At 33.6% G+C, this 13510-nt stretch overlaps 1 protein-coding gene across 7 annotated transcripts; it reads right to left on the bottom strand.

The window, feature by feature from the left end:
* Positions 1–8669: 8669 nt before the first annotated feature.
* On the bottom strand, positions 8670–12640 carry LOC107957028 (protein LAZY 1). 7 transcript variants are annotated; one of them, XM_041112540.1, is made up of 6 exons: positions 12486–12640; positions 12292–12369; positions 10756–11950; positions 10616–10682; positions 9659–10410; positions 8670–9313 (listed from the first exon to the last, which is right to left on the bottom strand). In XM_041112540.1, the coding sequence occupies exons 3-6, from the start codon at positions 10759–10761 to the stop codon at positions 9032–9034; spliced, it is 1107 nt and encodes a 368-aa protein (XP_040968474.1). In that variant the 5' UTR covers positions 10762–11950; positions 12292–12369; positions 12486–12640; the 3' UTR covers positions 8670–9031. The 7 variants fall into 7 exon arrangements, with proteins under 7 accessions (XP_040968474.1, XP_040968476.1, XP_040968475.1 ...); XM_041112542.1 differs by having other exon boundaries at positions 10756–10926; positions 11033–11950; positions 12292–12617; XM_041112541.1 differs by having other exon boundaries at positions 10756–11719; positions 11791–11950; positions 12292–12617.
* Between the last annotated feature and the right edge of the window lie 870 nt (positions 12641–13510).

Here is a 13510-nt window from a genome sequence, read left to right as displayed (position 1 = left end):
GATTTGCAACTAAATTTTCTACTGAATTAAACAAATGTTTAAAAATAATTGTTTACAAAAACTCCGATAATCCTACAATGCCATCTCGGTGGCTGATGTAGTCTCCCAAATTCGGGCCTAACGTCTAGGTCGGGTTGGAGTGGTTACATTTACAATCTATAATCTATAGTATATATCTATAATATATTTAAAAGCACGAGTCTGAAAAGACGAGAATATCCTTTACTTTACATCATATTACTAAATTCACATTTTAAAATAAAAAAGTTGAAGTAAAATAGAAGTTGTGATATTTATATATTTCAAAAAATTACAATTTAACCAACAAGTGATTGGGTGCAATGGTAAGGCACATTGCACTCCTAATGAGAGGACCGAGGTTCGAACCTTGGAAATGACATTGTTGAGAGGGGTAGTCACGAATCCCGAACATGGACCTAAAATGAACATTAAGAATATAAAAAAAATTATAATTTAATCTATGTTGTGATAATTAAATTTTAAATTAAAATTATTAGTTAAAAATTTTTATGTAAAAAAATTGTCCTAATTTAATTGATGTAAAATACAGTTATTACCCGAATATAATTCTAAACATCTTAATTATCACTTTATTGGAGTTAATTAGATTAAGTAGTTATTATTTTGAATAATGGTACTTTTCATTAATTACATAAAGTAAAATTATAATGTATGTTGAAAATGTTAAAAATTATTTAATTATGATTTGAAAATTTTTTATTATAATATTTGAATTGATAAGCTAATAACTTTTAATTATATTTAATAATTTAAATAAGAAATATTATTTTATGCTAATTAATGCAATTAATAATACAATATTTTTAAAATTAATTAAATATTAAACGCATAAAATCATATGCAACACATGTGACATTTGAAGCTAGTAATATATAAAGAAAAAAAGTCTATATATGTTACTTTTTGAAAAGAATGATTTTACTTTTTAAAAAGAATGATTTTAAATTTTAAAGTCTTCCTAATTGAGCTTGTGCCAATTAACTCGTGACACTAACTCGGTTAAAAACTTAATAATTGTATAAATGTTCTTATTTCTCTTTCATATTTTCTTCCTTATTATTATTAGGGTTAATATACCACTTGGTACCTGAATTTTGTTTCAATATTCAATTTGGTACCTAAGTTTGGCTTCAACATTCAATTTGTAACCCAAACCTAATGACAACATGGTGGCCTAATAAATGTTTAACAAATGTGCTCCAGTAAAAAGAACATAGATACTTAATTGAAACAAAAAAGAAAAAACTCCAATATCAAATTAAGAAAACTCATATATCAAATAGTATATTTGTTGGAAATTTGAATAATCAAGGAATTCAAAATATAAACTTTTTTAATCTTAAGACATGTTGGACGTTGTCTTAAGGGCAATACGTCGTATAATGTATCCTCCAAGATTCAACAAGCTCTTTTGTTCTAAAAAGAAAGCAAAAATTACAAGGAGAAAATACTCAATGAGGGAGAATGATAGGAAGAGAGGTTTTATGTTGGTAAGTAGAGTATTTATAGGCTTTACCATAACGGTAAGTAGAGAACATTAAGGAAAGAATATGAGAAAATCAAGAAGGATTTTTGACCAAATCAAATCCTTTTTTTCCTTTTTAAAATTAAAATTGAAGGATTCAAAACATAATTTGCTCTAGAAAATAAAAAGGATTGAACTCCGTGACAGTACCTAAGTTTGGCTTCAACATTCAAATTGTAACCTATACTAGACAACATTATGTGGTCCAACAAATGTTTGACAAAGTCAAACCTCTTTTTATTCAATTCAGATTGAAGAATTCAAAAGATAATTTACTCCAATAAACTAAAAGGATAGAACTTCATGATATTACCCCACAGGTAAGAGGCAAATTCATGGATTTCAGTTGAATTAAACTTTTGGGCCTAGTGCTCATGCGAGCAAGTCCATCCCTTCATTTGGATCTTGCAAGCTTTATAGAGCATTATAGTTTATAAAGAAGAAGCTAAAGGTTTATCTAAGTGATGCAAGATATACTTTCTTGAAATATCTATTTATTTCTAACGATCCTCCACATATATCAAAACAACCAAGTATAAATTTTTCTTAATATTTCCTTCTTTTGATATAATGCATTGATTTTGATGTCTTTTAGATTATGAAATAGAATTAAAAATAATGAGAAATAATTCATAAAAATTGATGAAAGTTTAAGTTTCTATGAACCAAGTATTCTTCATGTAAATTAAAATTTTCACCATATTACCCACAATTTTGTCGGGCAACATGATTTTACGCTAACTGCTGGGGATCGACCTGTATAAACAACGAAAAAAAGAGAATAGAAAAAATTGACCACAAAAGTTTACATGGAAAAACTCATCCAATCAAGAGGACAAAAAATCATGGGCAAGGAAAACTTCACTAATGAGAAAATAACCGAATTGTACAAGATGAAGAAATTCAAGACAAATCCTAACCCTGAATACAAAACTCTCCAAAACTCTCTATATTTACTCTCTAATGTTGTCTTAGATCACCTCTATTAGAATTATAATGGCAATATTTATAGGCTAAAAATAAAGGATTAATTTGACTAAAACTTCTTTGGAGTAATCAGAGTTCGAGTGGAAGAAAGAGTCCTGCTTAGCTGTAAAAGCATGATTGTGTTGCTTGAGGAATACATCACGTCGTTGCAACATTACATGCTTCTTTGTCAGGACATTGTCATCGCGTCGTCATGACGTCCCGTGTTTCCTAGTTAGGACATCGCCTCTGCTTCGGTTCTGGTTGCATCAAGTGCTTGTAAAATGTCTAAAAATATGAGGCACACTCCACAAATCTCCATAGTGGCTCTTATTTTAACTAGTCTCCTTTGTTAGGCCCCATCATGGGCCCAAATTGATCTTTGCAATATATTAGCCAAGTCTAAACGGTGTTTGAAATTGGAAACTGGAAGACTCTTATTCAAAACGATCATACCTTTCTTGCTCATATGATCAATTCGCATATGTGACAATTAAGTTGAATCCAATTCCGTAATAGACTAGGAAATTGTTGTTGAACTAGTCAATGTTGAACCCTGCAAAATATATAGACTATCGGTTTTCTGACCTGTCATTAAAATGTAACCTCCAAAACCCGGCCTAGATATTATGGCACAATCGTGAAAGTCACATTAGACACCTAAGCTCGAATCTATTCTATCGACGGTTGAAACATTCTTGAACACTCCCTTTATTAAATTCACGATTACCTTCGTTAATTTGGAAAAACGTTTATTAATCAAATCATACCTTTATTAAATCAAGTTAGAAGAACTGGTGAATTTTAGAAAACCTTTTTGCACACCATCATTTTAGATAAACACTTTAGTTATTGTGTTTGCATGAAAACTTAACCAAATAACATACTCTGTCCAATTTCCTATATATAGTGATGTATCATTCTAAACAAGAAAATCATGTATGCATGAAAATCCCCTAAAAACAAACAATCCCAAACCACAGTTCAAAAAATTTTACAGTTCAAAACCCAAATAATACTAGGAAATTTTAAATAGAAGTAAAATAAAAATAATAGTGTGAAAACGAGTCTGAAGTCTGTTGTACGTCCAAATACCAAATTCGATCCTAATTTCGTTCATTACCTAAGAAGTTGAAGTAATAGGGTGAGCTTAGCAAGCTCAATGTGAGTCTAAACAATCAAACATATTACAAACATTCAAGCATTTTCTCATAGAACCAAATAACATAATCAAACAATAATAGTAACATTTTTATGTAACATGATTATGACATAATGCACATGAGTTCCTACCCATACCATCTGCTACATATCACGAGTACCCAAAACCCGTCTGCCAAACTCCAACATTTGTAAGCAAATCTCGATGTGGTATAAACCACTGAATACAATAAATGCAAAAAATCCGCCGAATAACAAATAATGCGATAAAATCGACATTCCCCTTAGTACTCTAGGTGCATTGCACTGACTATGAATACTGTAACATAATATTCCGCCGCTACTCCACGAAACTCTTTCGTGAACCACAATAATTACCCACCCCAATCCACATGCAATATGTCATGCAATCTCATACATAGCCATAATTCAATACTTTTACATTCAATTGGCATGTTCAACACACCTCAATTATCAAATACTTTAATTGAATGAAATCAATATTCCAACTTTCAATTTACCAATAAGATGGTATAATTAAGCAAATCAGAATTTCATGTACATTTACAACTTTTCTATGTACATGTATAGCAGTCTTTCAAACATATCATAGCAAATCACTTGTACGAATATATCATGCATAAGCCTTATTTTCATGCATAAGCATGCTATACACACAACCAATCATATACCAAATAAATCAAACATTCATGACAAAGTCAATTATTCAATCATTTAGTCAAACTAGCAACATTGCCATTATGCCAAACAGTTAGGGCTCGAAACGTACCTGATTTAGCCACTTACAAATTTAATTACTTAGCTAATTAAGTCAAATTCGATCAGCAAGCTAAACCATCAATTAAGTCATAATAATCATTATTACCAATTAAGTTATTAAGTTTAGGGCTTACACCTTATTTACACTTTTTTACAGCATATTAGTGAATCTCTCAATTCCTTTATTAAGCTTTAAAATTAACCTAAATTAAATATCAATATTAAACTTAATTATTATACCCCTTAAACAGTCCCCTAACACCCACATATAGGTGCAATTAAACCTTTACAATTATAACAATTTTTTGAATTCAAACTAGGTAAATTTCTTACACGGATTTGAGGCAAATCGTATGCGCGAACGTCTTTTGAATTTACTGTTGATTTGGGGCATTTAAGTCAGCACCTAACACAATTAATTACTGAAAAATTAGTAGCTAATATATGATTAAAAATTTATTATTTGATCAATTAACAACTTTTCCCCAATACCCAAATTGAGTCTATTCACTAATTTGCCATTACTCACACTTACACTTCCTAAATTATTAGATCTAAAGTGTCGATTGATCAAGATCGATTTTCCCTAATTAACACATATTTCAAGGATGATTAGGAGGGGCTCAAGAACCAAAAATAATGCTGAAAATATAAGGGAAATAATTAAAGAAAAACAACTCCCTTTCTTGCCCATAGGCACGCGCACCACCACTTGTAGTGGCCAAATTGGGGATGATTTAAAACCACTTTTGAAATCAATTAAAAAGCTGGAAAAATGCCAATTAAATATTTAAAAATCCCCCAAATTTTAGATCCAGAAATTTAGGTTTTCATTTTATAAGATTTATCAAGAAATTGAGAAAAAAAATGAGATCTTACACAAGCTAGATGCTATGGGCGGCAATGGCACTTCTTGGCAATGATAGGAATCGATCTTGGAGGTTTAAGATTTAAGATTTGAGGCTAAATAAATTAGGGGGAAATGGAAACAATATGATAGAGGATATGATGCAAAATCTTGTGGAAAAAAGAAGAGAAAAAGATGATAAAAGTAGGTGTTATGGGCAGCACAACAATGGAGAAAGGAGAAAAAAATTGAAAATTAAGAAAGAGAGGAGAGGAGAGGGACGACTAGGGTGAGGGAAAAAAGATTAAAGACTGATCAATTTGTGTAAAAATAATACTTATACCTAGGTTAATAAGGGCATGGATGGCACATTATAAAAAAAAGGGGATTTTGGCAAAAAAATTAATTATTTTGCAAAGAAAAGGATTTGAACTTGGGACCTCATTTAGTTCCATGCTTTCACATTTAACAAATAACTCACTTATTTAACTCATTATTTTTTATATAATTCTACATTCTTATTAAACTAAAATTTGGGATGTTACACCTTTCATTAAAATGAGAGCTCCATGAGATACCTTAATACCGCTTGACTCGATGACAATTCTATAAATTTTCAAGTCTAAAATACCTAGGGAGGTGATATTTTTCTTTAAATCAGATACATGCCTGACATCTAATACCATCCTTAGGATTCCGTTGTGCATCCTGATCTAAATGGTACTAATTCCGATTATCTTATAGGGTGAATTATTCGTCATAAGCCCAACTCTACCTTCAATTGAACTATATGTAGAGAATCAATCCTTGTTGGGACACATGTGGTAAGAGCACCCCGAATCTAGGATCCACTTGAAGGTAAGCTTAGACCTTTGGTCGTAGACAACAGTAACCAATCATCTCCCTTTTCCTCGACCACACTAGTATTGGCTTCATCGACCTTTTGCTTCCCTTTCTCATTGCTCTCAGTAGCCTTCCTATTTTTTATTTTGCAGTTTATAACATTCCACCTTAATATGACCTAACTTCTTGCAGTAGTCACATGTCTTATCTCGATTCCTCGACTTCGATCTAATCTTGTTTCTTGCAACCAAAATCGAGGCTCGCCCATCTAACTTGTTATTCGAACCTAACTCATTATCGAATTTATCTTTACTCAACAAGTTTCCCTTCGCGTCTTCAAACAAGAGTTCATCTCTATCATAAATTAGGGTACCTCCTTGAAAGTCTTATATGAATGGGGTAAAGAGCACAATAATAGCATAGTTTGATCTTCATCATATATATTAGCCTCAACATTCTTCAAGTCATTTAAAAGAGTAAGGAATTAATTTATGTAAGCCCTCATGGATGCAACTCCAGCAATACAGAACGTGTATAGGTGTTGTTTCAATACTAATCAATTAGCCAAAAACTTTGTCATGTAAAGGGTTTCTAACTTCTTCCATAAGGCGGATGTCATTTTCTCCATCAACACGTCCTGCAACACATTGTTCATGAGGCACTATTGAATTGTTGATAGATCCTTCTCATTAAGCTCATTCCACTTCGACAGATCCGAACCGCTGGTTTTTGGCCTGTAATGACCTTCTTCGGGCCATTCTGAACCACTATTGCAGTTATCTGAACTTTCCATAAACTGGAATTTTTATCCTATCAAATTTCTTGATACTGAATCTTATTTCCATCATCTCTAAATGGGTTGATTATGGAATCCTAACCAAGCTCTAATATCAATTTGTTGGGACGACCGATATAAACAACAAGAAAGAAGGAATAAAGAAAATTGGACAGACAAATTTATGTGGAAAACTCCTCCAATAAATAGGATAAAAAGAACCATGGACAAAGGAGACTTCACTAATGAGCAAACAAATGAAGACTACAAGATGGAAAAATTCAAAACAAACCCTAACCCCAGATACAAAACTTTTTAGATAAAACACAAAATTTCCTTAAAACTCTCTAAAACTCTCTCTTGATTTTCTCTCTAATGTTGTGTTATAATCACTTCTATTAGGATTACAATGACTCTATTTATAGGCTAAAAATAGAGGATTAATCTGACTAAAACTTCTCTGGAGTAATCAGAGTTCGAGTGGAAGAAAGAGTCCTACTTGGCTACAAAAATGCAGTTGCATTGCTTGAGGAATACATCGCGTCATTTCGACGTCACATGCTTCCTCGTCGAGATGTTGCCGTTGCGTTGTCGTGACGTCCTATGTTTCCTCATTGGTATGTCGCCTCTGCTTCGATTCTGGTTGTGTGAAGTGCCTGCAAAATGTCCGAAAATGAGAGGCACACTCCACACTAATAGGTCATGCCTGTGTTTGAATTTTCATGAATGCTCTAGAGATTTCGCCACAAGCAGCTTTACGTCACACTCATATAAATCAATCAACCAAGTGTAAACTATAGAATTGTACTTTGAAAAATCATATGAATTTGATTAAGAGTTTACTCAACCTCATTTTCTTTGAAATTTTAGCACTATTTACACCATAAGAAGAAAATAATTTTATAATGATGAACGAATTAACTAATTAATTGTTATTACCCATATAAACCTAATTCATGGGATTGCCAATCAAATAGGTTCGATTTCCATCATAATTGATATCTCAAGTTGACCATACTTTTGTTCCCTCAATGTTTCATTTATTAGTTTTTTTCCCTAAAATTTAGTTAGAGAATTGACCAATTTCAATTCTGATTACATAATTCATAAATTATGAATTTATCATTTCTGCAATTACTTTATCACTCAATGTTTTAGACAAATATATCTACTTTTACCCTTGAAAGTTTTATTCTTTACCATGGGTATTGCTTATTAACAATCACAATACACATATAAAAAAAAAAATTGTTGATTTAGTGCCCAACGGAATATTTCTTGCACAAACTTGTTTGCCGCTAACATGGGGACTTTTGCTTTTTTAGCATCATGAATTACCGAACCATTAATCTTAATCTCCTCGAAATCATATAATCTCCCAAAAGTAAATTAAAGAATTTAATCGAAGTTTAATTTTTTGGAGGTTAAAATTTAAAAGAATTGCACTTGTTAAAGTCTAGTTTTTAGCATCTATCTTTGATCACACAATTGTTTAGGATTATGTTATTTGGATTCGAATAGAAACATTAAATATAAGCATGTGTCAATACGGAATATGTTTGATTTTTTCTAAATCTTTAACATATTTGGAAGATGGTATCCATTTACTCATATTGTAACTAAACTACTTCAAGAAAAATAAACCTGACGGTTCAAGGGATTGTCTTCTTTATTGACATCTCCCTCTGTTTCCAAAATAGTAGATTCAGGCATGGTTGTGGATCAGAATATTCACATGAACTGGAACGAGACTTGAAAACCATCATAAACACATCTTCAGGGTATACAAAAACTACAAGATACTAAGTGCACAAACTTTATTAGAACAAGCTGGAGGCTGACTAAGATGGATTCCTCCTAATAGTCTTCCTTCTATTGAGTTCATCACCACTCACTAGCAAAGCAAACACACTACAACACAAATTGATATTACAAAGCCATAAGATTGGCATTCTTACCGCCAAGGACGAATGCTATATATTACTAAGAAGCATTTGTTGCAGTTTTCTCGCCTACAGCTCCAACACCAAATCTACAGTGGCAGCAGCAGCAGAAGATGGTCAGACACCCTTTCATAGTAGAAAAGCTACAATTACTTTGTGGTGTGTGCATTGTACTTACAGTCTGCATCTGTTTTAATCCAGTGCTCCCCATTTTCGGTTGCAGCAGTACAGCCAGTAAGCCCGTATTGAGGCAGTTTAGAGATGGTCTTCTTGTTGTTTCCTAATCCTGCCTTAGATCTTGATCCCTGAGGAAACCGCATGTTGTCTCCACCAGTATAGTCATTGTCACTATAAGGAGCATTATTCATCTTAGACTCTCTTTCAGCTATAGAGTTTTCAGGGTGGATTTTTCGGTGGAACAGTTTTATGACCTGCAAAAAAGGAAGCAGAACTTTGTTTCAATTTACTAAAATAAAGTTAAATGTAAGTAGTACGGTTTTATTATGGTTGGAGAAAGGGACATATTACTTGACCATGTAAATTACCAGGAGAAAGAGACCCGACTGGCTAATGTTTGACTCCTTGTTTATAATCTAAGTCTTGATAACGATGGCATTGACGTTTTTGGACGAATCTCAATGCGGCAAAATATTTATGTGTTTCAGAAGGTGGGATACCACCATTGAATTTCTTTTTGCGCTTTGAGGTCCATAACTGTGAAGGATTTTGAAAGGCATATATATGATAATAGAATCTATAGCTCCTGAAACACTTACCTTTTGGAGCTTTTTCTTTGTTGAAAAGGAATTAGTTTCTTCTTTCCCTGAAGAAGCATGAAACTTTTTGAGAATTTTCTTGATGAGATGTTTGACAGGTTTAGTGGTTTGCTTGGTCTGGGTGTCCTCTTTCCCACTTTTTTCCATGGGATTATTATTATACTCTTCTGCTACTTTTGTCCTGTAGAACAGTTCTGCAAGTGATGCCTTTTCCTTCTTCACCTCGAATCTTGGTTCTGGAAGCTCAACTGATGACCCAAACAGATATCCTTGGAGTGGACATAGGATTGTCTTCCCACATTCTTCAACACTGGCTGCTGCTTGTATTGCCTTACCACTGAGTGTGATCGTGCTAACCTGACTGTTCCTTCCTGATGATTCATTGGATCCATGTTCTTCAGCTTCAGCTTCAAGGAATCTCCCCAGTTCATCGTTGATGAGCTTTAAATCATTTTCTGTCACCTCTGTTTCATCCTCGGTTATGTTATCCAAAGACACTTTGAATGTCGGCGTTTCAGGCTCGCTCATAATTTGTTGGGATCCCAGAGTTCCAATGGTGAGAAACCCCTGGAATAGCTCCGAGATAACATTGGATGTTTCATCTCCAAAGTTATCTTCTCCTCCCTTGCCTTGAAATTCTGTGATGGAGTTTTCCATTTCCTGTTGGGACAGGGTTGAATCTCTGGATCCATATTCATAGCCTTGATTATCACCGAGAGATGAGTGAGCTAAAAGACAGGTACAATAGTTCCCTGAAAGCAGAGTTCAGAGAATAGGGACATCAGGCACAGTTGCAAGGAAACATCCCCCATTTGACCACCTAGCCTTTGAGAACCTCTATTTTAATTTCTTTTAGGTTTATAAACTTATCAATTTGCTTTTGAAATATAAATAAATCTGATGAACATGCATGTAACTTGTGCATGCCAATGAAAGAAGTTGGAATGAATGAATTACCGATTGTGAAATCCTTGAAAGGTTCAATATTACTTGGACGTAACTTATGCTGCATCCACCCTAGTAACTGCGACAACAACAACAGTGTGAGGTGAGGTTTATGCTTTGGTAATTAAGAGCATACTGGAATAGAGACATACCTTCATTTTGTTCTCGCTTCGAATAGCTTAGTGTCGAATTTTCTTGGTTTTCATTGGATAGGTTTAGATGAGCAAGGGGAATGAGACTTAAAAGGTGAGGTAGGAGGATTAAAGATAATGAGAAGGGCATCTAGTATCTTCGTGTCATGAGCCAATGGTTTCTCAAAGGATCTGTAAGAGATGTGAGAAGAGAGAAACAAAGAGAAAAATACAAGACTTTTGGTTAGCTGTTCTTTGTCATGATCAAATCAAGTGGACAAATTGGAGTGGTTCATACACCCTCAGATTTCATGGAGTTATCTCTCTCCTGCATTACATGCGCTGTTGAAGTTGGGGTGTGTGTTAGCTGCTTCAACGTGTGCAAAGATTAGTGAAACCATTAATCAACGTTGATGCTGATTCCAACACGTCAATCCTATACCATTTCATGATATACCATCTTAAGAGAAACATGCAAACATATTCTGCAAGTGGACACATAAATGAGGCCAGACATCTGAATTTAATCAAATCACATTCACTTTTGCCCGAGTACACTAAACCTATACTGCACTACATTACATGTACAATTATTTTATGAGGTATACGGACACGCTCTCAACGGCGGGTGAAATGTACATCAAGGAAATCCATGAAGACTTCATTGAACTTTTTTGATAGGACATCCTTCAGGAATGTACATAGGGAGGTCTAGTTTAGTGGTGCCACATTGGCTTTCCTGGCTAAATATCTGTAAGTTGTTGATTGCAATTATTGGTTTCAGATCTGAGTTCAGCTAATGCACGCGTTCTTAACTCTTCTTCCCCTATCATTTATCTGTATGTCTTGGGTTTGGTATTCTTGTTTGATGAACATTACTATTTAGGAATGTTGTCGCATAGTCTTTTTAGTTAGCCACCTCATAGTCTTGATGAAATCTGCCAGCAGAGCTTCACTGAACTGCTGACAGATGATAACCAAACATCTGCATAAATTTTGTCAATGGAAATTCCTTTCTTTTTCTGGTTAAAAAAAATAAAAATCAGTTTTTCTTACCTATCATGAAGTCGCACTTTTTTCCGGGGATGATAACGACGTCTTTTTAGCAATTGCAAAAAAAATCATCAGTGGGATGTTTTCCTGCAAGTATGGTTATTGGATCAAGGGGCGTACCACTCAGACAGGGTTGCTAGCTCTGATACATCAAAAATACCCCCTGCAGCAGCATCTTGGAAGTTAGAGTGAGCCGAGAGAAAGATGTTGTTAGCATGGAGACAAAAGCCACCCAAAACCCTTTCAACTTGAAACTCCCACCATTTGGATGCGGAGTACTTTTTGTGTCATTTGTCTCCCTATCATGTTCTTTTGTGTTCAATACTTAGCTTTCAATCATATTCTCTAATTCCCTAACAGTAACTGCTCTAATCATATTTTGTAACTCCGAATATCAGGAGAAGCAACTAAAAACAGTTAGAATACAACTGATTTCATAATCAGTTATCAGATCTATTAGAGTAATTTGAGAAGGCTGAAAAACCAACCCATGGTCAATCGTACCGCGAATATACCGCAAAATTCGCTTCACAGCAGTCCAGTGAACATCATGTCGCTTATGCATATACTGACTTTATTTGACTGCAAAAGCGATATCGGGCCAGTTAAACACAAGTATTGAAGACCACCAACCACCTGTCTATACTGGGTGCCATCATCAAGTGGTACACCAACCAGAGAAGTGTGGGTGAACTGACCATTGGTGTATTGACAGGTTTCGCATCCGCCATATTAGCACACCGAAAACCTGTAAGGCTGAGTAGCTCCGATGCCAATCTTAACACTGCTGTTAATAATAGACTTTCTGAAATGAAACTCGAAAACACATGACATGTTGCTCACATAAGCTAGTTATGCCAAAAACTGCATTGTTCCCACAGTTCTCTTCATTGATTACGGTTTGCTTTTTCAATAATTCACCTACAGTTGCAGTTTACGCCAAAGAAATAGATATCTACTACCAACATAAGACTCTTTGAGTAATGTTCAATCAATTGCATGCCACGTGGAGATGTAATACTACAGACATATGGTATGTTATCAATCGAGATGGTCATGGTCCAAGACCGACGTTTAGATCAATTTTTAAAATTTGGATTCGGTTTGAAAAATAGATTTATTTTTTTCTCAAAATCGATTTACTTCAAAGAAAGCAGTAGTAAAAAACACTATCACAAATATAATGCATGTTTTATTATATTAAATATAATTTTTAAAATTTTATATTTTGGTTTGGGGAGAAAAGATTATGTGAAATTGTAATTTCATGTCATCAAAAGATTATATGAAATTGTGATTTCATGTCATCCTATTCCTTTCCAATAGGAGAATGAGAAATTAAATTTTTCCTCTTGATTTTTAGCATTTTTAATTAGATTTAAATTTGTTCAGAAGGAAAAAGCTAAAAGAAGAAAAAATTGAGTTGTGATTCTCTTAGGGATAGAGATGACGTGGAATCAAAGTTTCATACAATCCCTTTTCTTGATTTGGGTGAGTTTTTTTTTAGGTTTTGGGTAATAGGTTTAATTGTTATATAATTAATAGATTTAATTATATAATTAATTTTTATAACATAATATATTTGAGTAATAGGTTTAATTTTTATATAATTAATAGGTTTAATTATATTAATTAATTTTTATAACATAATATATTTGGGCCACTCCGGGCTCGGACAAAAAAACTTGTCTAAAATCTGGCTCATATAAAAGCAAACATTAAA

Source organism: Gossypium hirsutum, chromosome A05 (genome assembly GCF_007990345.1).
Source record: "Gossypium hirsutum isolate 1008001.06 chromosome A05, Gossypium_hirsutum_v2.1, whole genome shotgun sequence".
In the NCBI taxonomy this organism is placed as follows: Eukaryota; Viridiplantae; Streptophyta; class Magnoliopsida; order Malvales; family Malvaceae; genus Gossypium; species Gossypium hirsutum.
This window is presented reverse-complemented; position numbering and strand designations above follow the sequence as displayed.

Coding starts and splice junctions, on each gene's coding strand:
- LOC107957028 (XM_041112540.1), bottom strand. Junction 10,411..10,615: donor TTTCAAGGATTTCACAATCG/GTAATTCATTCA, acceptor CTCTGCTTTCAG/GGAACTATTGTACCTGTCTT. Junction 9,314..9,658: donor CAAAGAAAAAGCTCCAAAAG/GTAAGTGTTTCA, acceptor CCTTTTTTGCAG/GTCATAAAACTGTTCCACCG.